Genomic DNA, 25,513 nt, shown 5'->3' on the forward strand with positions numbered 1-25,513 from the left:
ATTAAGCTATTTTGTTATTTTGTTTTATTATTTGTAACTTATGTTATACAACGACGGGGCCACGGTGGGCATGGGCACTGCAACGAACTCCTGTCCTGGCTGACATTCACAGTGGCCTTTTCACACGATGTATATCTCTCCTTAATTCGTTGTAAAAAATTATCATATTTCGGAATAATTATCAGGCCTATCATTTATCTATTCCTAGCATCTATCGAAGTAGAATGACGTTTTATTGTACGTATAGGCCTGCTTTGGTCATATGGTAATATAGTTAATTTACTGAATATTTTAGGGTAGTTAATTATGCCTACATAGCTTCTAATAAAGTCGAAATTAGGGAGTTCTTTATAAAACGGGTTGTTTCTTTTGAGTGAATTGCATGTCGCAGCCCGCTTGGGTTAACGTGTTTTGGCCCTTTTCACTCCTAAATATTAGGCGCTATTGTTCAATATATCCTCATCATCAAACCTCTGAGAGACTTTTCAATCAACTTCAGCTTTATAATAATATTACGTTTTATTTAAAAAGAAAACCAGTTGATATCAGGAATTGTGGAATAGAGTAAAAGTTTCAACAAATGTTAATACGAATATAAATGTGTAATAATCATTTAATTACACCGTTTTTTTGTTTCGACAAAATAGCAACACTGATTTTGGGGTTGCTTTTTGTGCTTTAATTTATTCAGCACAACTCAGTATTTCATTTGTTGGTCACTTGATAATAAGCATTGTTATGAAACATGTTGCACACAGTGAAATGGCTCCAATATGTTCGTTATCATTACCATATTCATGGGATAATTGTAAATGTTCAGCAATAAAGAAATACATTCGTTTTGATGTCTTAAAAACATTGTTTTACACATGCCTTTTAGTTCAGCACAGTGACATTCAGCACAGTGATATTCTCTATTGCGTTTCACTGCTGTCATAGAGAGTGTGACTGTTCGTGTGTATGAGTTTGAGTGGGTTTTTCATTTGTGTGTGTGTGAGAGAGCAGGACCCAGTTCAAGGTGTGTGTGTATGTGTGTGTGTGTGTGTTCCTGTCCTGCGTGTGTAATACTGCAGCCTCACAACAGTGTGGCCTTGTTTCTCGGTGGGAGGTATGTGGTTCGTCCATGTGGACACAGTAACCTGTGCAGAATCAGATAGAGATCAAAGTGTTAACCCCCCCTCCCCCCCTCCCCCCTCCCCTCCCCTCTCTACCTCTCCAGATCTTGGACGGGTCGGGCCATGTAAAGTTCTGTGTGGATGCCAGCGAGCCTGATATCGGGAGCTGGCTGAAGCACATCCAGTTTTCCCCCACGGCCCACCAACACAACCTGACGCCGTGCCAGATAGATGATCAGGTATGTGAAGAGAAGACCGCCCTCCTACCTGCCACAGGGCCTCAGTGAACCCCCATGTCCTGCCTGCCTGCCTGTTGTTGTGTTATAAGGTGTTATTGTGATCTAGTTCAGATAGCCCCCCCCACACACACACACACACCCTACCTCAGAGGGCCCATCTGTGTGTTGTGTTTCTGTGTAATTGTGTCTTGGCTTCGGTGTGTCGAGGACCACAGGGCCAGATCACACACACCACACACGGCTGCCGTGCTGATAGTCACAGACACTTCACACACGCTTGCACTGTAAACCTCCAGATATGTGTGGAATGCCCCATGGCTCTTTCTCTCCTCACCTGGGAAAGACAGGACAGGAAGTCCTATCTGACACATCGGGGCATTTTCACTTCACTCATTCACTGGTTAAATCGTATTTTATGGACTCAGATTACACACACACACTCCGATAGTAAGGGAGACTTTATTTGTCATGGACAGTGCATTCCATGTCTTGGTGGAAGATACATTGATAGAAACGTTTGCATCACTTTTCATTACTTCTTCATAAATAGCTTCTACATACTTGTATATGTTGCATATAACAGATAAGGAATCGGTTTCAAATGTAATATTGATGACTGGATGTAATTTGTAACTAGAAACATTGTCATCATGATTGTACTCATCATTAACATTATCATAACGTCACTATACAAACGATTGTTTAACACTCCAAATGATTTAGGAAAAGTGTATTATTTGCTATAGTGCACTGTGTATGCCCCCTATAAGAGCTCTGGTCCAAAGTAGTGCACTATGTAGGGAATAGGGTGCCATTTGAGACGCAGGCCAATGTGATGCAGTGTTTGATGTAGCCTTCTGATTGGCCCTCTCTCTGAGGTGTGACTGACTGTCTTCACTGTGGTTCTGCTCGGGTGTCTGTCTAAGTCTGGCCTGGATCATGGACAAGGCTGTGATGAGATTATTGTTCGGTACCACACACTGTCACGACACTGTCTTCATATGTCTTCCGGTCAACCCTCGTGTTCGTCATAGCACAGCAACGGCCCACAAAGCCCGTCGAGGCGTAAATGACGTGTGTAAAGTGAAGTGGTCTGGTTGGATGTCAGGAAAGTCTGTCAGTTATGCCGGTTTCTATCAGAGTATGAATGTGTGTGTTTGTTTGTCTTTTATATGCCTCGTAATCCACACGCTGTGCAGGATCGGGCCCTTGAGCAGGACTATGTGTATGTTCATTGCGGTTCTGATGGCTCCCCGTGCTCCTCATCCTAAAGCTGGATGTGAGGAATGTCGTCCCTTACCTCCTTCCAACAGGTTTTACAGCTGCTGGGAAGTGCTGACTGTGAAGTCAGCCTGAAACCACATATTACACCCTCTTACACAATCAGTCCCACATTGTGGACTAGCCTGGCTTCAATCCTCTTATTTCTGACCTATTCCTGTTTATAATAAAACTTTATGTCCAATCTCAAGAGGGTGAGGAAAGTAAAGGAGAGGAAGAGGGGAGTGGAGGAAGGGAGGAGAGAGAAGAAAGAGAGCTAGAAGAACGGTCAGGGGTTCCTACTTGTGTGTGTGTGCGTGCGTGCGCGTGCGCGTGCGTGTGTGTGTGTGTGTGTGTGTGTGTGTGTGTGTGAGTGTGTGTGAATGTTCGGGCATAGAGAATAGCAAGGCTTGCGTAGTGCTGCAGCAGTGTGTGATCATGTCTTAGCTATAAAGTACAAACATGTGTAACATGTTATTTTAAACAGTGTTATTACCGATAAAAATAACTATTCATCAACGTTCTGCAATGCAGTCGGTGACTATTGGGTCTCATTCAATCAATGATCTGAGATCAGATCTGTTGGAGGGTACAAAAAAATATAAAAGAATTCAGCACCGTAGCGGTGACTAAAACTGCTCTCTGGTCAGATTCACCTGTGATCATCACTGAGCATTGTACAGAGAACAGATTTGAAGTACATTTAGTTTGGGAAATGTCTCAACCATATCCCACACGTACAGTAGCCTACATGGAACAGGCTGAAGGGTAAATGGATTAGCGGTGTAATTCTCATGATCTGACGAGCGACTAAAGACTCTTTCATAAGACTGTGGATGGATATGAGGGCTAATCTCATTAGCCATATTGATTCTCCCACGCCGCACAAAGAGACATGAAGTGGATGAATTGACTGTTTTAATGTGTGAAAGGTTCTGTGATCATAGAAATAGACTGGAGAGCTGAGTGTCTCAGTGTGGAAGTGCTGATCTAGTGTCAGTTTTGTCTTTTGGATCATAATGAATACAATTATATAGACAGGGAGGACCTGATCCTAGATCAGGACTCTAGCTGGTGGCTGGCATACCTGATAGATGACCTATCTGAGAGGAAGGACGTTGGAGGAACAGAGAGGGCGGGTCAGTGTCCAGAGGAAAATCGGACTCTTTGTTTGCACTTGTGACTAATGATGTCAAGGCAACCCACTCTCCAAGATAATAGCCTCTGATACGTCTGTAGTTATGACCTCTACAAGAAACAGAGTGAGAGAGAGAGAGAGAGAGAGAGAGAGAGAGAGAGAGAGAGAGAGAGAGAAAGAGAGGGAGAGTGTATTGTGTGTGTGCATGTTTATGCATGTGTGTCTGCTCATGTGTTTGTCTATGTGTGTGTGTGCGTGTGAGTATGCGAGTTTTTCTAGGTACCTATCCTCAGTGCCTCCTTGTGTTTTATGTTAGCCCAATCCCCCGTTGATAATGCAAGGTAATAAAGTCTAATAATGATTGTGTATCCTGTGACTCCTGGCTGGCTCTGGAGGTCAAGGCTTGGGGCTCTGGAGGTCAAGGCTTGGGGCTCTAGAGGTCAAGGCTTGTGGCTCTAGGGGTCAAGGCTTGGGGCTCTAGAGGTCAAGGCTTGGGGCTCTAGAGGTCAAGGCTTGGAGCTCTAGAGGTCAAGGCTTGGGGCTCTGGAGGTCAAGGCTTGGGGCTCTAGAGGTCAAGGCTTGGGGCTCTAGAGGTCAAGGCTTGGGGCTCTGGAGGTCAAGGCTTGGGGCTCTGGAGGTCAAGGCTTGGGGCTCTGGAGGTCAAGGCTTGGGGCTCTCTATCCTCGTTGGTTCTCGTCTAGTCCAAAGGTGTGGCTGGCTGGCCCTCACAGTGTGAACTCAAACCCTGTTCTTATCTAGCTCTCTGTTATTTCTAGCTTCTGTCCATTTACAGCCCCAGACTAGGCTTCTCTCATTCTGTGTCAGCCAGCCCTTATAGGGGCAACTCATAAGGCTTTTTGAGAGGAGTTGGAGATCTGTACAGTGCAGAAACGTTCAACCAGTTTGTGTGTTTGTGTGTGTGTGTGTGTGTTTGCGTGCTTATGTGTATGTGTGTTTCGGGGTGTGTACGGTATGCTTGTTTGTGTGTGTTTGAGTGTTTGTCTGTGGCGGCCCACAGGGAAGGGGTGTTGCTGAGGGGAATTCCCCCATGTTGATACTCACTGCAGTGCCTGTGTGCCAGATTGTACACCATCTGCATAAGAGCAGAGATACGAGCTGCAGTAACTTGCTCCCCGCGGCCACATTCTGCCCCTTCTGTGCCACGGTCCACTAGCGGCTGTAACCTAAACCCAGATCAATTTGTGCTGTCTTGCCAACTCTTTGTCACTCATTGTCACGCAAGACAACACAAACAGATCTGGGATCAGGCTAGCTGTACCCCTGATAGCTTTTCAAAGACTCTATCAGTTTCTGAGGGCGGAATCCCTGCAGCCCTAGATGGCTGTCTGAACTGGTCTGTTATTGTTCCCAACCATCCATATTATTGTGGCCTGTTGGTCTGAGGGCTAAAGTCCTGGACTGAGAGCTGTTGACCGCGCTAGACCGGCAAGAAGGAGCTGGGAGGGGGTGAGAGGGGGGCTCTATACAGACGAGGGGGGCAGCTGAGAGAGCTAGCCGCTCGTCTATTTGGACCCTCTCAGTTCCCTGCATTCTCCTCCTGAACAATGGGGTCGAGGCTGGCTCCCATCTGACCAGGCCGCTTGGCCCTCGCCCTCGCTGCCGCCACGCAGCACTGATGTCACGGTGAGCCGGGTACGTTATCTCCCAGGGCCTGTGTCCCTGTGACCCGCGCCCTTGTCAGTGTCCCTGTGTCTCCCCTGTCATATTCCTAATAACTCCCCCCCCCCCTTCCCGTCCAAATGTCACCACGGTGCTGTAAGGGAAGTTAGTAAGTTAAACCTTCAAGGCGTGCCAAAAATAACGCCATCTGTGATTGTTTGGCAGAGCATCTATTGTGTTCGTATGGGAAGTCCCACAGATCTCAGGGTCTCTCAGATGACCCATTCACTATAGCCCCCCCCACACGCACACACCTTGGAGTGTTTTATATTGTGTAGATTGTGTGTGTAGTGTGTAGTAGTGTCTGTGAATGTGTGTTTGTGTGTGGCGTAGCGTATAGGCTGTGCATGTAAGTGTTTGCCTTTGACTGTGTACTGTATACATGTAGCACCACAGGTAGTCATGTGACCCTTAGTACTGGTCATCTCTCCATATTTATGTCACCGTGCACTAGGACCATGAGCATATAACAGTCCTTTTTGATAAAGCATAGCATGATACTGGTATAGAGTTTTGCCTACTCACACACACACACACACACACACACACACACACACACACACACACACACACACACACACACACACACACACACACACACACACACACACACACACACACACACACACACACACACACACACACACACACAGCATCACAAATATGTCACCATGCACTGCAGCAGTATCACATCTCCCAACACGTTTTACTGCCTCTTCCTCTGAGGTCCAGCCGTGTTGAGAGCATTCTACTACTGACATATTATGTGGTCCTCTCTGCTTCACGCTCGGCCCCCAATATCCTCCCTGTTTTCTAAACTGTGTGTGTGTGTGTGTGTGTGTGTTGAGGCAACGTTTGTTTGCTTTCTGCATCAGTGTTCTTGTTTCAGTAAAGTGGAGGTGAGTGTGTTTTATATGGTGTTGGTTGACAAGGTTGTGCGTGTGTACTCATGTATGGATATACTGTAACGTCATATGTTTAAATCTGTGTGTGTGTGTGTTCTGCAGATTTTCTACAGAGTGACTCGAGAGATCCAACCAGGAGAGGAGCTGCTTCTGTACATGAAGGCAGAGGATTATTCATGTGACAGCATGGCTCCTGATATGCACGGTCAGTTCACACACACACACACACACACGCACGCACACACGCACGCACGCACGCACACACACACACACACACACACACACACACACACGCACGCACGCACACACATACACACACAAATATACACACATACACACACACACACATAAACAAACACACACACTTAAGACATTCTTCCCCTTACTCCCCCCTGTCCAGAGGAGAGACAGTATCGCTGTGAGGATTGTGACCAGCTCTTTGAGTCTGTCTCTGAGCTGCTGGACCACCAGAAGGTTCCGTGTGGGACACCCACCTCAGCCTTCCTGGGGAACCCTGGAGGGGACAGTAGTGACCTGGAAGGCCCCGAAGGCCTGGAGCCCCATGACCTACACCTGTCCCACAGCCTCAGCCACGACGGCCTCGACCACGACGGCCCCCAGGAGTGTAAGGAGTGTGATCAGGTGTTCCCCGACCTCCAGAGGTGAGAAGGCGTCCTCTTTCCCCCTTGTTGATAGGACCGGTGCCACTCAGCTCAGAACCCCTCTATGTCACTCAACCTGCACCCCCCTCACATGCCTGATGACGGCTGCATATCAACCTGAATCTATAGTTGTCTTTTGAACTGTTATTGATCCTGGGTACGGTCCTTGTTTGCACACTTCGTTCATGTTACTTTATTGGGTTGTTTTTAGTTGAGAGGCTAGTGAGGCAGAGGATTGGAATAATGTTCCTCTGTTTGTCTGTCTGTTTGTCTGTCTGTCTGTCTGTCTGTCTGTCTGTCTGTCTGTCTGTCTGTCTGTCTGTCTGTCTGTCTGTACGTCTCTCCTACAGCCTGGAAGCTCACTCTCTGTCTCACTCGGAGGAGAGGGAATACAAGTGTGACCAGTGCCCCAAGGCCTTCAATTGGAAATCCAACCTGATTCGTCATCAGATGTCACATGACAGTGGCAAGCACTACGAATGTGAAAACTGCACAAAGGTACAGTCATGTACCTGCTCAAAGGTACAGTTGTGTTTGGGTGGGTAGGTAGGTGTATGTTACTAGAGCAGGGCTCTCCAACGCTGTTCCTGGAAAGTTACCATCCAGTACGTTTTCACTCTAACCCTCATCTAGCATACCTGATTCTAATGATTAGCTGGTTGATAAACTGAATCAGGTTAGGTACAACTGGGGTTGGAGCAAAAACCTACAGGAACAGGGTTGGAGAGCCCCGTATTAGAGTATAATTTGTGTTGAATTGAATGTGTGAACAAGTGTACATGTACATGCATGCATCTCCTATATATACTGTATCCATAGTCGCAGATGGGTGACCCCCCCCGTGTGTCCCTCTCGTCCCCCCCCCCCCAGCAGGTGTTCACAGACCCCAGTAACCTGCAGAGGCACATCCGCTCGCAGCACGTGGGGGCGCGGGCTCACGCCTGTCCCGATTGCGGGAAGACCTTTGCCACGTCCTCTGGCCTGAAGCAGCACAAGCACATCCACAGCAGCGTCAAGCCCTTCATATGTAAGTCACTCAGACCCTTCATATGTAAGTCTGCACGCTTTTTCCACATATTCTACTAGCTTGTTAGAACTCATTTAGAAAAATCGCTAAAACGCCCCGTCTCTTATGTTCTGGCCTGGTACATAATACTAGTTGACATGTGAGTTACTTCGTGATAGATTTTAACGCAGTCCCATACCTATTTTGACCCTCTCATTGTTTTAAAGGGGAATTTCACTTGAAAACCATTTCTTCATATATTCTTCATTAGTCCACTTTTGATACTGTCCCAGAAAATTGTGCATATCAACATTCAACTTTTCAAGATATGTTGCTTCCAGTCTCCTGAATACCTAAATCAAGCAAGAGTAAAACATGTCTTTAGGATTCATTTAGCATATTCATGAGAATTTTCCAGGAAGTAAACACAGATCTTCTATTATAATAGCTATAAGGCTTGTACATATATGTGCAAAATAAAATGTTAAACCATATTAACGGTACTCTGATGAGAACTATGTGAAAAAGTGGTTTTAGGGTCAAATGCCCCTTTAAATATCAGTCCTTTATGTACTTAAAAAAAACTCCATACAGTAGCACTTTAATATGAATTTATATTATTTGGTATTATTTATTATCTATCAATTTTGAATATCATTGAATATAATATGTTGTGATTGTAGGATTAATGTTGAATGGTACTGACTTTTGACATTTTGAAAGTGGCATGTTGATTTTGGTAATATGTACATATCTATAATATACAAGATTGCATAAGGAGAACATAAAATGTTTCATTCCACAGGAATTGTAGTCACAGGGGAGTGCTATTTTGAAGGAGAATGGTATTTCTGTTACTAGCTGAACAACAGCAGTACGTGTCCCATGCCCCCATCTCAGCAATCGCACACCTTGTTGAACCAATGACCCCTAGTAATGACCTCACACTATGACCTCACGTTTTAACCCTACTGTTGTCCCACACATTGACCTGTTCAACCATCCATAACCCCCCGTTGACCCCAGAGCTCATACATTTGATCCCACTCTCTTTCACACTCCCTGTAAATGCCAACCCTGTGGTCAAACATTACAACCACAACCACAACACATGATGACCAGACCCCAGTTTTGATTTTCAGAGAAAACACATTTTCAGAGTTTTTCCTTGTTAGGTCAGGTACTCAGGAAAATCTTCTGGCCCCAATAATGATTTTTCACACTTTCACCTCACACACAAAGCACAGTGATCTTCACCCTTTGACCCCAGCTCCGTGACCCCACACGCAGGACAGAGGGGCTTGGTCCGCCTGCGGACCACCATCTCCCCCCTCCCCTCTAAATGCACCATTCCACGCAAATAGCAACCACATGTCCCCTCCGCCGTGCTCCGAATGGGAGTACATTTGCAGTAATCAGTTGAAAATATGCAGGTTTGAAAAAAGCTAATGCCTGTGTAAAAAGACAGAACGCCCTCAGCCCTCAGCCCTGACAGCCCTGACAGAGACCATGTGTGTGTCCGTCTTCCGTCTTTGTTTGTCTGTGTGAACAGTATGTCGGTCAGCGTGTGTGTGTGTGTCCATGTGTGTGTCCGTGTGTGTGTGTGTGTACATGCATGTGTGTGTTTGTACCAAGGTAGAAATTCTGTGGCTGTGTCTGTCTGAGGAACATTCCGGCCCTGGTCTTTCATTCAGACACATGGGGCTGTCTTACTCAAAGCTGCTCTTCACAGGAATGTGTTTATAATATTTAGTTACAGTTTATGGAGACCTGACAAAACACACGTGTGGAGTGGATCAGGTCCCTCACACCCTGTGTGTCATGTGTGTCTGTTGTAAGTCTGTAAATGTCAGCAGTATGTGATTTACAGCCACGGGCTTCTACTCGTTCTACAACAGAGAGGAAACGGATAACAACACCCACGTTATCCAACGAGCCTCAGGCGCATCAAATATTTACGCCTAGACTCAACATCTCTTGATCAATTACGACGTTGACTCCTTCGAAGACATAATCATTCACTCTGTGACCTTTGCCCTCGATTCAAAGAGCATTCATTATTACAGCACGGTATGCACGTCATTGCCTTTCACACGTTTCCCAGTACATTTCCAAACCACCATATGAAAAAAGAAACACCGTTAGACGACATACTTTATATTGTGAATATTTGAATCAATCACATTCCTATAAACTACAATATTATTCAATATCATACATATTTTTTAAGAGTATGTTTTGATATGAAATTGTCGTCCACTTTCCATTTTTACGGATGCCAATGTAAAAATAAAGAATATATAAAATAGAGAATTCCAATAGAGAATATGAAACAGAATGACTATTATCCAGAAGCTACTGTATGTATAGATATGATCTCTATACTGTTTTTTTTTATTATCTAGCTATCATCTAGCACAGGGATCTCCAACCTTTTCTAGATTGAGAGCTACTTTAAAAAATGTCACAAGCTACTCAGAATACTTTTTTTTTGGTCTGGCCCTTTAATAGCTCACCGAGCGAATGAGGAATGATGGTTCTGTACTGCTGCTGCTCATGTCATAGCAAAGTTTGCAAATAATAGATACAAATTATATACTTCTGCTAACTAAGGCTACTTTGCAGTTATCATTTAATTGAGGTTTTGAGGAAAGTATTTCTGTCAACCCACAATATGGTTTTCACATAAACCTGCTACACACGGAGTGATAGACGAATGATCGAAGCACACAGACAGACAGGGCAATATTGGTGGAAATCAGTTGGCAGACTTTGGCTTTTTAAGCCAATAGTGGCTAACCAGGGGTGAGATAATTTCAGTGTTGCGTTGATTAGATAGTAGCTGAGAGCTTCAAGTGTCTGATTCTTGTGAGATTTGTTTGTGACAGTTTTCAGTGGAAAACCTGAAAAATAGCAGGAACTTTAAGAATTGTTTAGCGAGCTACTCATTGGTGGGCTGTGAGCTACTTGTGGTCAACCTGTTGGAGACCCCTGGTCTAGCCACTATGTTCTGTTCAACAATGTGGTCTGCCACATAGCAGGGTTGGCGTCCACGGGGTCAGACAGGGAAGGGACTGTGGGACTGTGGGAAGGTTACAGTGAGCTAGATGACAGGGACAGGGGGGAGTGGGGGGTGTGAGGGGAGGCGGGCAGCGGAGGACGTGAGCCCTGTCCCTGGGAACCCGGACCTGCAGGATAGGATTCATTCAACTCTGCTTCCTTCACAGGCTCAAAATAGAGCCATTGTGCCGTGTGTCTCCAAGTGAGTGTGTGTGCGTGTGTGTGTGTGTGTGTGTCATATTTTAATATCTGTGAATGTGTCTGCATAAATCTATGTGTGTGTGTGTGTGTATGTGTGTGTGTGCACTCATATGTGTGTTCTTGTCTATTGTGAGTTTTGTGAATATCTATGAATGTGTATGCATGTCTGTGCGCACACGCGTGTGTATGTACGTGTACGTATGTGTTTGTTTACAGTCTCCTTGGGAGTCTGACCCTGGGAGCACAATGCCCAGAGGTGCACTGTGTTTCATGTGCAGGTGATGCCTTCCACTGACTCAGTCTCAGCCCCGAGGAACAAAGCCCCATGACAATGTTAGGATCTGGCGACTCATCTCACCCCCCTTCGCCTCACTGAAATAACATTCTCAGACTAGGACACCCAGCCAGTCTCTCATGTACTGTAGTCCACCATCCTGAAATGCATGTGTAGTGTCATGACTAAAGCCTGGTGGTTTTCCTTACGACTGGATCTAAGGGAAAACTCTTGGCCCTTATGGTCGGAGATGTACTCTGTGTATGTGTGGGTGTATGTGGTGTTGGACATTTCTCTGAATGTCCCGTGTCTGTCTCCCTCTCCCTGCAGGCGAGGTGTGCCACAAGTCCTACACGCAGTTCTCCAACCTGTGCCGCCACAAGCGCATGCACGCCGACTGCCGCACCCAGATCAAGTGTAAGGACTGTGGCCAGATGTTCAGCACCACCTCCTCCCTCAACAAGCACCGGCGCTTCTGTGAGGGCAAGAACCATTTCACGGCAGGGGGGTTGTTCGCTCATGCCCAGGGCATGTCCCTCCCCGGTGTCCCTGGTGCCATGGACAAGGCCGCTATGGGTGGGATGGGGCACAGTAGTGCCAGCCTGGCAGACTACTTTGGGAACCGGCACCACAGTGGCCTGACGTTTCCATCCGCCCCTGGCTTCCCCTTCAGCTTCCCGGGCCTGTTCTCTTCTGGACTGTACCACCGACCCACCCTCATCCCGTCCACCTCCCCAGTCAGACGGCCCCCAGGTCCAGGTACGGAGCACAGCAAGGGCCCCCTCCTGTCGCCCAGCCCCAGGGCCCAGGAGGCCAGAGAGCTGCTCAAGACCCTCCGCAAAGAGGCATCGCCCGGCAACGAGCAGCCTCAGGGGACAGAGCAGCGACAGGCCCAGGGCTCCTCCTCCAAGCAGAGGCATGGCGGCGGCAAGATGAGCAGCCAATCAGAGAGCAGCGACCTGGATGACGTGAGCACGCCCAGTGGGAGCGACCTGGATACCACATCAGGCTCGGAGCTGGAGAGCGACATGGAGAGCGAAAGCCAGCGGGAGAACGGGAAGGGGCCCAAGAGGAAGGCGGGCGGAGGCCCCCAGAGCCCCACCATCCTGACCAGTAACCATACTAAGGACTTCCAAGGCGGCCCCGCCTTGTTCCCTCCCTCGCTGGATGAGCACACGGCTGTCTCAGGGGCGGTCAATGACTCCATCAAGGCCATCGCCTCCATCGCTGAGAGGTACTTTGGCTCCACGGGGCTGCCGGGCCTGCAGGACAAGAAGGTAGGCACCCTGCCCTACCCCTCCATGTTCCCCCTGCCCTTCTTCCCAACCTTCTCCCCACCCGTCTACCCCTTCCCAGAGAGAGAGCTCAGACCTCCAGGCCTCAAGGGGGAGCCCCAGTCCCCACCTGATGAACCCACCAAGAAAGGCCAGAGCAGGACCTCTGAGTCGCCCTTTGACCTTACCACCAAGCGCAAGCAGGAGGAGAAGGTCCCCGCCCCCTTTACCCCCGTCTCCAATTCCAAACCGGGGGCCTCCTCACGTTCCACCAATCAGGACCAGCCGCTGGATTTGAGCATGGGCGGCCCGAGGCACCGCAGCAGTAGCCGCACCTCCCGGAGGGAGGAGTCGAAGAAGATCCACATGTTTGGAGAAGACACGGCAGGGGTGGAGCTTCCTAAAGCCGACACCTCTCTGCAGCATGCTAGGCCCACCCCCTTCTTCATGGACCCAATCTACAGGTACTGTGAATCTCTAGAACTAAACCTCCCCAGTTCAAATATCACTCACTATCAGACTCATTTAGACCCACTGTGTGTTATTATATTCTGTGTTAGCAATATGTGTCTTTAACTTCCTATAGGTACTTTTTCCTATATCGTTGGATGTGAATGTATTTTAGTGTCGGTGTCTAAGAACTGATAGAGTTGTAATATTAGCAGGGTTGAGAAGAGGAAGATGAACGATCCGTTTGAGGCTCTGAAAGACAAGTACATGCGGCCCGCCCCCGGCTTCCTCTTCCATCCACAGGTACGTCCTGTCCTATCTCAGTGTTACTGTAGCTTCACAAAGACAGCCAGACCAGGGGCCCTTTTTGGTTTTGAGGCCCAGGCACGGTGAGTCAATCTGGGGGTGGTCCGAGGTGGTCTGGTTGTGATGGGGACCAGAGCCAGTGTTCAGCCTGATCCATGCTAAAGCATGTTTGGGTCTGGTCTGTCCTGTTCTCAGCTATCTGAACCAGATGTGGGAGAATGTGGGAGACTGAAAAGGGCACAAAGTGACACGTCCTCACATATGTGTCTTTGACTAAAATATAAAAAATGATACCCTTTTAAAGTTGCAGAATTTTGCCCCCGGACTCTACGCTGCCTGTGATTTCTCTACCGTGTGTAGCGTGACTCAGTGTGTGTGTGTGTATTGACATGCGTTGACATTCATGCGTTCGCTCTTCCCAGCAGTGAAAATTGGCCCGTAGGAAAAGTGAAAAATTTTTCTCAGGGTCTGCTGTTTTTTACTGACCGTTTCAGGCCTGGTTTTTACTGGCTGTTTGAGCCGTCTGATTTATGTCCCCTCTCCACACTCTGTGAACCGGTCTCTAACTCTGTAACGCCACATGGCCGTGGCACGTGGCTTAATGAGGTGTCCTATCAGTAGAAACAGTAACAGCGTTTAGGCCATTTTTATTACTTTACGATGTTTGGACACACAAATCAGTCGCAGAAACACTCTGACCACAGGGGCTCTTTATTTTGCAGTTGTACATTTTTGGGTTAGGGGTTTGTTACCAAGTCACCTGACCCCTTGTGACATCCTCATCCCCCAACCAATGCCCATGTGTTTCCAATAAAAAGCTGTTGATCCGTGGTCCTACTTCCTGGTTCTGACTGCTCTTTTCCTTCTGTCCCGCCCCTCAGTTTCGTATGCCAGATCAGAGATCCTGGGTAAGTTTCCTCTATACCTATATGTCTCGGTGCTTCTGCCTCCCCTAGACCCCCAGACTCCCCCTGTGTGTGCATGGGTCCTCATCATAACACCCTCCATGTCACTCAGCCTGCGCATAGCTCTGGCCAATCTCCAGCAACTACTGACCAGGCATCATCCAATCACAAGCCATCAATTCTTATCGATGGATTTTAGACCTGTTTGTTGATCACATAAAAAAACAAGGTTTTCTCAGCTTGCGATCTGCTTTCTCACTCATTTTGGTAAAAAAATTCATGTAAACGTTTAGATTAATTTCGAATGACTAATTTGTCCACATGACAGGCCTGGGATTTATAGCAGGGTTCCACCCTGTACTGCTAACGACACTGTAGGTTCTATATATATTTGCTTATTTGGAGAGTAAGGCAGTGCTGTTGGAATGGGCACAGAGCGGGTGAGATGAAGGGGGGGGGGGGAACAGGGGGGACTGCTTTGCATCAGCGCGAGGGTAACAGTCACTTAGGGACCCAGGGAGGGAGGGGGAGTTCCTCCCTCTGACATCTGTTTCCAGATAAGATCAACAATTGAGAATGCATCTCACTAATTAAGGCGCTCTCAGCATCACTGACATCTGAAGATAACTAATCAACAGCTGGCCCCACAGAGACACTACGGCAACAAGCAAGTTCAGACAGGAGGGGGCTTACATCTAAAGGGGATTTTAGGGGAATCACATTTAAGTAAATGTGCAGGTATTTATCCTCCTTGTTCCCACAATTAGACTTCTCACAATCTGTATTATATCAGATGAGATCTAGAGAACCTGACTTAAAATCTATACAAATCTATACAAATCTATAAAATCTATAAAATCTCAAAGGCTTTAGAGACGTTTCTTCTGATTCTGACTTCTCTCACCGGTAGTAGACGACATGGAGGGTTCTCACAGAGAGAGTAACACAGCTGAACTGAACAGCCAGAGAGGAAGGAGAACGAGTGTGTAGCAGAGGGAGGGTTGCCTCAGTAGACAGAAGAACAGCCGGGGTGGGCCTAGCTGTTTTAGCCTCAGCTTCTCGCTCTCAAACTAAAGTGTCTTATCTTGCACGACGGCTCAATATGGTGGACAGTTTTAGGGCTCCTAATGCGCAGGTGAGTTATGGCCTCTCATTGAGCAAGGAGGGAAACAAACTGAGCTTTAGCCCCCATGCCCATAAAGAGCCCCAATGAAATACATATTGCACATTCACAAGAAATATGGAAGCATTTCACCCCCACCTTTCCCTCCCGTTCCCCTTCTCACGAGGGAGCCTTTGATTCACGGCACGGAGCATTGGCATATTCATAATCAAACGGACCTGACACCCCACATCCTCCCGCAGTCGGAACTTTACACCCAACCGTCACTCTTAATCAGCCCTGGCCTATAACGTCTGTGGTCGTTCATCATCGATCAGTTTCTCCATCTCTGTTTTCTCTCTGCTCTTTTTCTTTGTCTGTCTGTCTGTCTGTCTGTCTGTCTGTCTGTCTGTCTGTCTGTCTGTCTGTCTGTCTGTCTGTCTGTCTGTCTGTCTGTCTGTCTGTCTGTCTGTCTGTCTGTCTGTCTGTCTGTCTGTCTGTCTGTCTGTCTGTCTGTCTGTCTGTCTGTCTGTCTGTCTGGCTGTCTGTCTGTCTGTCTGTCTGTCTGTCTGTCTGTCTGTCTGTCTGTCTGACTCTTGCTCTCTCTCATTCTTCCTTTCACTCCCTCTCTCTACCGCTCCCTCTCAATCTTTCTTTCTTTCTTTCTTTCTTTCTTTCTTTCTTTCTTTCTTTCTTTCTTTCTTTCTTTCTCTCTCTCTCTCTCTCTCTCTCTCTCTCTCTCTCTCTCTCTCTCTCTCTCTCTCTCTCTCTCTCTCTCTCTCGCTCTCCATCTCGGTAAAGTCTCAGAGTAACATGAGGTTGGAACAGTGAGATGGAATGTCAGGCGGTGAACAGGGCCCGTGGTGCTGCCGGAGGCCCCCAATCACTACTGATTTGTTACCTTATTGAAATAAGAATAAGGAACACAATCAAAATTCAATACACGCAAAATAATGCAAATTTGTGGCACCTTAAATAAAAAGCTGTCCAATGCTAGATAGGCTGATAGGCTGACAGGTCCCGCAGCCTGCTGGGACATCATTCCCCCCTCTTTCCTCTTCTCCTCCCCCATCCCTCCATCCCGCTCCCTCTCAGCACAGCGATATCATTATTGCCCGTGTCTGGCCCTTGATCAGTAATGTCAACATCTTTCATATTGACGAATGTGCTGTCTGCCTGCATTGTGCACCGAATGGTTTAGAGCCCAGCAGTGGATATGAATCACTCCTCTGCCCCTGCACACACAACAGCGTGCTCACATTGTGCACATACACGCAAACAGACGTAGAGCATGCAAGCACACACACAGAGCAAACAAGCACCCAGACACACATTCTCACACAATAACACACTCTTTCTTTCTTTCTTTCTTTCTTTCTTTCTTTCTTTCTTTCTTTCTTTCTTTCTTTCTTTCTTTCTTTCTTTCTTTCTTTCTTTCTTTCTTTTCTCTCTCTCTCACACACACACACACACACACACACACACACACACACACACACACACACACACACACACACACACACACACACACACACACACACACACACACACACACACACACACACACACACACACACACACACATTCTCTCACAGACATTGTTGGCAGTTAATCAATTATGACCACCAAGCAGCACACACACAAACACTAACACACACACACATACACACACAAACACGAACACACACACTAACACAGACATACACACCATCTGACATGTACATAGATTTCCACTTTCCTTCAAGGATTTTATGCATATTTGATGAAAGCAAATGTTAGCCTTCATTAGTAAATTGCATACAGTCCTTCTGTGTGTGTGTTTGTGTAAAACACAGTTGATTACATTCATACTCCACCTGACCTGACTTCCACTGGCCACTAGTCGTGGCATAAATCTGCATAATATTCCCATATACAATACCCTAATACCAGCCCTGGAAAGGACATTCAGTAACACTCTGATCTGTGTAAAGTACAGTATTGGTTTCTATCTTCAATATGGCCTAGTTTGAATACAGCCTTGGTTAGTGGTGTCTTAGTGGTGTCTGCTGCCACTAGCTTCTGGGGCAACTTGAGGAGTGTTTCGAGACATCGGGTTGTATTATTCACTCTTTTGGTTGTGCATCATTCTGGTGGGTGGCGACGGAAATTAACCCTCATCTAATGTGTCGAGCTCCACCAAAGGCCTATCCGTCATCTCTAGGAACACTACTTATCAGTTGTAAGGTTAAATGTGTCCCTCGCTATCAAATAAATGTCTGAATCCAACTGCCTAGTTTGACCACACACTTGAAGCAAAACACTTCCTACCACGTAATCTACCACTGTCTGTACAGCAGCAACGTGGTGCAGTTCGGACAAAGTGGGATTCAGAGCTTTATTTGATAGCGAGGGACACATTTAACCTTACGACTGGTAAGTAGTGTTCTAGAGATCATAGATATGCCTTTGTTGATGGGGAGAATGATGCGCAAGCAAGGGAGTCAGTAATACAGCCCAATACAGCCCAATGTCCCAGAAGACTCCAGAAGTTGCCCCTGAAGTTATGCCGAAACCTGCCAGGTGGTCAATTTAAATAAGGTGTGTTACTAACTGACTGACTTGGTTAAATGAAGGTTTTTCCTGACCATTCATGTGACATGTCTCTTCTCAGATGTCGGCCATTGAGAACATGGCGGAGAAGCTGGAGACGTTTGGTTCGCTTAACCCCGAGTCAGGTGACCTGATGCGCTCCGTCCCCTCCATGTTTGACTTCCGAGCCCCGCCCACTGCCCTCCCCGAGACGCTACTGCGCAAGGGCAAGGAGCGCTACACATGCAGGTAACCACGGAAACCGTTTACCACAAATAGTACCAGAGGTTGTTTTGGAGATTTTATACAACTGTATTTTACATTTTGTCTTCACACTACTTAATCTCTGATTTTGGCCTTGTGACTTTCTGATTGAAAGTCCCATATGGTTTTGGTCAATTCCTATTTCTATACATTCATGAATTGAGTTGTATTTAATTGAATTTGATTGAATTGAATTGGAATAGACCCTAAACCTGAAAAGTTAATATGTCCTTGAGTGTATGTCCTATTTCCATTCCATGTCCTTGAGACACATTTCTACTTAATTTCCATGGCTGGCCAGTGTCAACCCGTTGAGGTGACTGTGTGTGCTGTGTTACTCCGTGAGGGGCTGTGCTTGGCTCCCTCTCTCACCCACTGTTTACCCAGGGAGTTGGCCCTGATTAGCAGATTAATAAGAGAGGTTTTGGGGCCCCGGCGGCCATTTGATCTAACGCTTTGCTGTGTGTGTGGACAACACCCACTCTCTGCACCTACCCACCGCTACGTTATACACATAAAGTTACTCACACACATTCCATTTGCTTCAACTGCTGAGTGTGGGAGTGAAATTCATATTCAAATAGCTATTTGTTGGTGGAATTATGCAACCATAAGACAATGCATAGATTATGTTGCACTCCAGGAGGTTTTATCAGTTATTTGATAGAGATATGTGTTCTTTGGAATCTTTTTGGATTTATTGTGATAAGGTGTTTTTTTCCTATTGTGTGTTGTGTGTTGTCAATACCGCATGTTCTAAGATATGCCACATACATTTGAATACATCTTCTGATGGTAATTTTACTCTAAGATGTATGGTGACACGAGGTGTTCTCTGGCCAACAGATACTGCGGTAAACTATTCCCACGGTCTGCCAACCTGACCCGCCACTTAAGGACACACACGGGAGAGCAACCGTACAGGTAAGACTCTCACACACACACACACACACACACACACACACACACACACACACACACACACACACACACACACACACACACACACACACACACACACACACACACACACACACACACACACACACACACACACACACACACTCATCATGCGTGAACATACCCAGCATTAAAGGAGGGTCAGCTGTGGGATGAGGGATGTGGGAACAGGAAGTGATCATTCCGTGCTGACAGAATAACATCCCTCTAACCCTCCTCCAACGTCAGTTCGTCTCACCCTGCGAGCACAGACAATACTGGACGAAGACAGCACAGCTTTTCATCACAGTATAAGCCATCTGTTAATGTCTGTCAGATAACCTACACACACTGTCTGAGTCCTCCCAGACAGCCATCGTTCATCTATCAGACCCAGTCCGCTGCTACACGGATGTTTTCCCAGAGAATTCCTGTCCATAGTTACGCGCAGCATTCTTGTGTTTTCCTACGCCATTAAAAGACTGGGACAATTATCATTCGGCTAAATGTTTTGCCTCATGAAAAATGGTGGCCAACGTCTGTTTGACAGGAGGGGGGTTTGAACTTAAAGATGGGGGAAGGCTGTGGCAGGGAGAGGAAAGGGGGAGGGGAGAGGGGAACACAGAAGAAGGAAGTTTGGTGAAAAATGGGGGTGATGAGGAGCATGGGCAGATGTCCGGGGGTAGTAGCTGGAATAATGACTGTGATGTCGGACTCGGAGCACACACACACACACACAAACACACACACACACACACACACACACACACACACACACACACACACACACACACACACACACACACACACACACACACACACACACACACACACACACACACACACACACACACATACATACAGCACACAGTCCAGGGGAGGCCAGTTGACCACAGGGGAGAACCTCAGGCCTCTGTAGCAGCCTGATAGATTGAGCCTCTACCCGCTGGCACATCATTAAAGATCTCTGCTGTTTATTGTACTTTTTGCGAAGATAACTGGGCGCTCCTGAGGGACGGCCAATCGGGCGAGCTAATTCCAGCTAGAAGAAAAGATGTAATCATCTTGTATAATTTTGCATGGGGGGGGGGGGCTTGGCTCTAACAGATTTGTCGTATGCCTGTTTTGTGAGAGAAGAATGTGAATGTGTGTATTGCGCTGGCGGAAGATAAGAGACAGAGCTGGTTTCACCTTGAACGAGCTCCTCCATCATGTCTGAAAGAGTGGGGGATGATGGGGGCTGTCCATGAATACATGTGTGTGTGTGTGTTCCACCGTGAATGTGTACAGCATCATTTGAATCATTCATTGTTAAAGGGATACTTCAGAGTCAGATGAACTCATGGATGCCATTTGTTTGACTCTGCATCCAGTAAGAAGGAGGTTAGAGGTAGTTTTGCGAGCCAATGCTAACTAGCGTTAGCGTAATGACTAGAGAGTCTATGGTATCTACTAGCATGCTAGCAGTTACCATAGACTTCCAGTAATTGCGCTAACACCAGTCAGACGTTACATTGACGCTAGTTAGCAGCTTCCTTCAAACTGCACGCAGAGACATAGAAATGGTATCTATGAGTTCATATGACCAGTAGATGAAGTCCTGAAGTATACCTTTAAGGCCTATGTCTTTCCTGTGTTTGCTTTCACTGTATCTACTCCAGCATGTGTGTAGTGTATTTGTACTGTTCCCCATGAGTCCCACCTGTTTTTTGACCTTTGACCTCTTGGAGTGACCCCTACCTATCTGTCTCCTCAGGTGTAAGTACTGCGACCGCTCGTTCAGCATCTCCTCCAACCTGCAGCGCCACATCCGCAACATCCACAACAAGGAGAAGCCCTTCAAGTGTCACCTGTGTGACCGCTGCTTCGGCCAGCAGACCAACCTGGACCGTCACCTCAAGAAGCACGAGAACGGTAACCTCTCAGGTGAGAGAGCCTCTCAATCAATCAATCAATCAATCAATCAATCAAAGCCCTTGTTACATGAGTGGTGCTTTAGTGAAACCTACTGAAATGAACCTGTGTAGCAGTAGTGAACTTACATCCAGTAACTTGCAGGTGCAGGGTGTCATGTAAAAATATACCCAGCGTGAAATATTTCCCAATCGTTCTGATTGTGACGTCATGTTGTAAAATTTCTCGTAGTGTGAAAATGTTCCCAGCTCTTTATGTGGATGGCTTGAGTTTGTGCGGATGACTCTCTCTCACCATTGCTCACCCTTGATTTAGCTAGCTAGCCGGTGGAGACGGCTTGTTCTCAGAGGTGTCCAGTTTTAGCTTGTTTGTATAGGTACAGTACATACCAGAAATAACGTAATGAAAGAAAGACAGATACACATTTGAATGCTCCCGCAGTTTTATTGTGAAAGGTTTCGACCCTTACGAACTCCTTTGGGTCCAAGCGTTGTGCAATGAAACTGAGGGAGCTTTCAACAGTGTTTCTTTCTTTCTTGAAATGAACAAAACTGCTGATGAATCAAATCAGATATATTTATATACTGGGTGAGCACTCACTCACTCACCCTCAATTGCCTCCGTAAATTCTCCAGCTGTATATAATGTGAAATGTAATTTACTTACGGATAAAGAAAGAATTTGGGGAAACTAAGAAATGAGATGAAATGAATCTGTCGCCCGCCTCTGCGACAACACAACTGCGTTCTGAATGTTCACCGACTCTGCTGCTTTCGGCGGTACAAATCATCGCCGGTTGAGGCTGATAGGTCGCTCTGCGTTGCAGCGACTCACTGAATCACATCAGAAACGTGGAGGCAAGCAGGCGACACCTGGCCAGACGCCCGTTGTAAAGCTAGTCCGGTTGATCAGATACAGTCACTTATTAAAGCAAACATTGGCATTCTCTGGAGACCTAGAGACTCATACGCATGGTCCCGTCACTTATTAGAGTCAACATAATATTGGTTCACTTAAATACTTCCAGGTAATAAGGCCAGTGGAAGTGTGCTATTCGTGCAGGCCTTGGTCCAACACCAACAGGAGATTCAGTACATACTGGTACACCCGGTCAGTGGATTGGTTTCTCGTCAAGTCTCTGATCCCAAATAGTTTCTTGTCATCCAAAGGGAGAATCCAATGGGGCTGTCACTGTGGACTTAATTGTATTATTTTAATACTAATATTCAAACGGACTGATTACAATGTTGTCTTTCTGTAGGCACGGCTGCGTCCTCCCCTCGGTCAGAGCTGGACAGCAGCAGCGCCATCCTGGACGACAAAGAGGACTCCTACTTCAACGAAATACGAAACTTCATCGGCAACACAGGCCAGAACCAGCCGTCCCCTGACCATTCTGAGGAAGGGTAAGTCCCATGTTTTGTCTGGATGTGCATATACAATATGTGTCCAAATAAATGCTTGGTCAAACAGTACACACATTCATCATTCATCTTATCCTCTGTAGCGCACACACACACACACGCACAAACGAGAGGCCTGCTTTTCTGCAGCACATATCCAGTGCTTGAGGCTAAACATTGAGGTGATTATAGACAAACATGGGGGGACACGGCTTCTCTCTGCTGGCCTGCTAGGGCATTCTGATGCACTTCAGCCTTTATTCATTTCTGTGTGTGTGTGTGTGTGTGTGTGTGTGTGTGTGTGTGTGTGTGTGTGTGTGTGTGTGTGTGTGTGTGTGTGTGTGTGTGTGTGTGTGTGCGTGCGTGCGTGCGTGCGTGCGTGCGTGCGTGCGTGTGTGGAGTCTCAGACCAACAAACAATCATCACTGACGACATCTGGGATAATTACCACGTTTGGAAACGTGCTGGAGCTTTTCACGAATGTTGACTTTGGGCCATGCATGTGCACCGGTATCGGCCTTGCATACAATTATGTCTGATGATTATGCTAATCAATTCTTGTAAAACTATGATCAGCTTCGGGATAGGGGTCGGCTACAGGTCGCGGGTTTGTTTTTACGTGCCCTGGGTTTGATCAGGGAGGTAGAGATAGAGATCTCTCGGTCTTTCTTTTGATTGTGTAAAAAAGAGGTTGTGGGTGCAGCGTCACAGAGACGTGGGGAGAGAAGGGGGAGGAGGGGGTGAGGCAGGAGGAGCGACTAGCTCCCACATCTGGAAGCAACATGTCCGCCTACAGGAAGAAAGTCGGAGAAGGTGGGGTCAGGGGGTCGGCCCGTGTTTCCTTTCAAAGTGCGGCGCTCCTGAGTACCTCTGATAGATACTTTATCCCCAGCAAATTACCGCGTTTGAAAGCGTAATTAACGAATCTGTTTTCATAATCACAGAGGCTCTGGTCTCGGCCCGGCGCTGCTGGTCTCGCTATGCGGTGCGCGGCGATGTCGACGCGACATGGCAACTACCTCTTTGGCAGTCCTGGCCCTCTCCCAGTCCCACCCAGGGGGCGCGTTGCTTTTCAACTCTGTCTAATTCCCGCTATAATCGCCCCACTCTGATAAATCTAGAGGTGGATAGCAGATTCTCTAAAATATCTACCGCAATTGTTCTCCCACTCCTTCTCTTCTCGACTCAGCTTTTCTTCTTCTTCAAATAGATCATTTCCTGGACTCTTCAGGGTCCTCTAATCTATGAGCGATTTTGGCGGGTGTATAAGTAGGGTCCACAGCCAGACTTTGTTTGCTAGCCTCGTCTAGAAGCAGACATAGTTGGGAGCTGACGAGAGACATCCCGGAGTGTAATTAGTGAATCGGTCTTAATGTGGTTCAAGATGATTTACCAAATGGTGGTTTCCTGAGTCTGCAGAGACAGTGGGCAGATACAACCCCAGTCAGGTTTTGATAGCTGGGCCTTTTCTCTCCGTGGGGACCAGGGAAATGGGCCGCTTGGCAAGGCCCTCATAACTCTTCCACCAAATGGGTCTGTCAGCTAAATATTTTGCCTATTAGATGAATCTGAGATAGTAGGAAAATAAACAACGGGAGAGGCCGAGTAGTGCTGTTAAGTGCTGCAGCGATCAGCGAGACGCTCATAGAGCCTGTGCCCAGAGGGGCCCTCGAGACGTGATGACAAACGGGATTCCGGCTCTGCCTCTCTCTGCCCCAGCTCAGCTGCCATGGCTCGCTCCACCCTGCTCTACCCACTCGCTCTCTATCCTCTCTATACTCCCATTGTTCACTCAGGAAGGAGGGACTCTTACAGGGACTGACTGGCCAAAATATACAAGACCACAAGACCACATTTCATTATAAAGTTTGATGTAAGAATAAGTGTGAGTTAGCCTTGTATCCATAACTGCATGGTGCATGGGAATGATAGAATGTTAGAATTGGATTCAGAACGTACAGTCTGGATACAATGTGGCTAAGTGTGAGTGTGTATATTGCTTATGTAAAGTTTGTGAAGTACTGTGCTAGTGATGTGCTAGGTTTTACACATGTATTTCCTGGTCTCCGCTCCTAGGTTGAACGGGGGTCCTTTCGAGGAGGAGAAGCCCCTGATGGCCAGCCACGGGTCACGTGACCTGGAGGAGGGGGAGGGGGAGGAGCTTGGCGCCGAGGAGGAGGAGGAGGAGGAAGGGGAGCAGAGCGACTCCGCTGCTGGGAAACCTAGAGACGAAGCTCCCCCCAGCAACCTAGATGATGACATCATACACAACGAAATAGAATTTGACGGACCTAGCGATTTGGACCTCAACTGCAAGACCTCCCCAAGGAGGTAATAGTAGTGAGGATATGCCTCCAGCATAAATATCCACTCACACAACCATGTAGACTAAAATATATGGACACATACATATATGTATTAAGCTGAGACATTGTGACAGTATATTGGCATTCCCCCCCCGAAGGGATCATTGGATGAAATTGAGTTGAGTTGAATTGAATTAATTTAAGTTGACTTGAGAAGTTGAATTGAATGTTGACAGGGATTTGGTTGTCTCCCTCCTCTCCAGCTATGAGGAGGAAGAGGATCAGAGTAGCTACTCTGCGCTGGATCACATCCGTCACTTCTCTGACATGCATAAGATGGAGGACAGTGAGTTCAGTGACGGGGACGGCACTGCCTTCGGCTCCCCCAGCCTGCCTGAGGCCGTCAAACAGCCCCTGTACAGGAAATCCAAGTCCCAGGTGGATGTGTGTGTTTGATGTGTGTGTGAGATATAACATGATAATGTATAAAAAAGTCTGAAAATGTAAGCACTTATTCACTCTGAATAAGAGCATCTGCT

At 47.0% G+C, this 25,513-nt stretch overlaps 1 protein-coding gene across 15 annotated transcripts in view; it reads left to right on the forward strand.

Annotated features, from left to right (window-relative positions):
• The window catches only part of LOC127931225 (histone-lysine N-methyltransferase MECOM-like), a 215,446-nt gene that overhangs the window by 187,579 nt on the left and 2,354 nt on the right, over positions 1-25,513 (forward strand). For 2 of the 15 annotated variants that reach the window (XM_052523267.1, XM_052523307.1), the window contains 14 exons: positions 1,220-1,354; positions 6,440-6,542; positions 6,738-6,999; positions 7,350-7,521; positions 7,870-8,050; positions 11,871-13,278; positions 13,477-13,567; positions 14,452-14,478; positions 18,231-18,397; positions 19,259-19,336; positions 21,108-21,277; positions 22,527-22,671; positions 24,745-24,999; positions 25,238-25,412. In XM_052523267.1, the coding sequence (XP_052379227.1) occupies positions 1,220-1,354; positions 6,440-6,542; positions 6,738-6,999; positions 7,350-7,521; positions 7,870-8,050; positions 11,871-13,278; positions 13,477-13,567; positions 14,452-14,478; positions 18,231-18,397; positions 19,259-19,336; positions 21,108-21,277; positions 22,527-22,671; positions 24,745-24,999; positions 25,238-25,412 (3,369 nt within the window). The remainder of the gene's footprint in view (positions 1-1,219; positions 1,355-6,439; positions 6,543-6,737; positions 7,000-7,349; positions 7,522-7,869; positions 8,051-11,870; positions 13,279-13,476; positions 13,568-14,451; positions 14,479-18,230; positions 18,398-19,258; positions 19,337-21,107; positions 21,278-22,526; positions 22,672-24,744; positions 25,000-25,237; positions 25,413-25,513) is intronic. The other 13 variants (XM_052523271.1, XM_052523278.1, XM_052523272.1 and 10 more) reach the window with 13 other exon arrangements.

This window comes from Oncorhynchus keta, chromosome 1, assembly GCF_023373465.1.
Source record: "Oncorhynchus keta strain PuntledgeMale-10-30-2019 chromosome 1, Oket_V2, whole genome shotgun sequence".
Classification (NCBI taxonomy): Eukaryota; Metazoa; Chordata; class Actinopteri; order Salmoniformes; family Salmonidae; genus Oncorhynchus; species Oncorhynchus keta.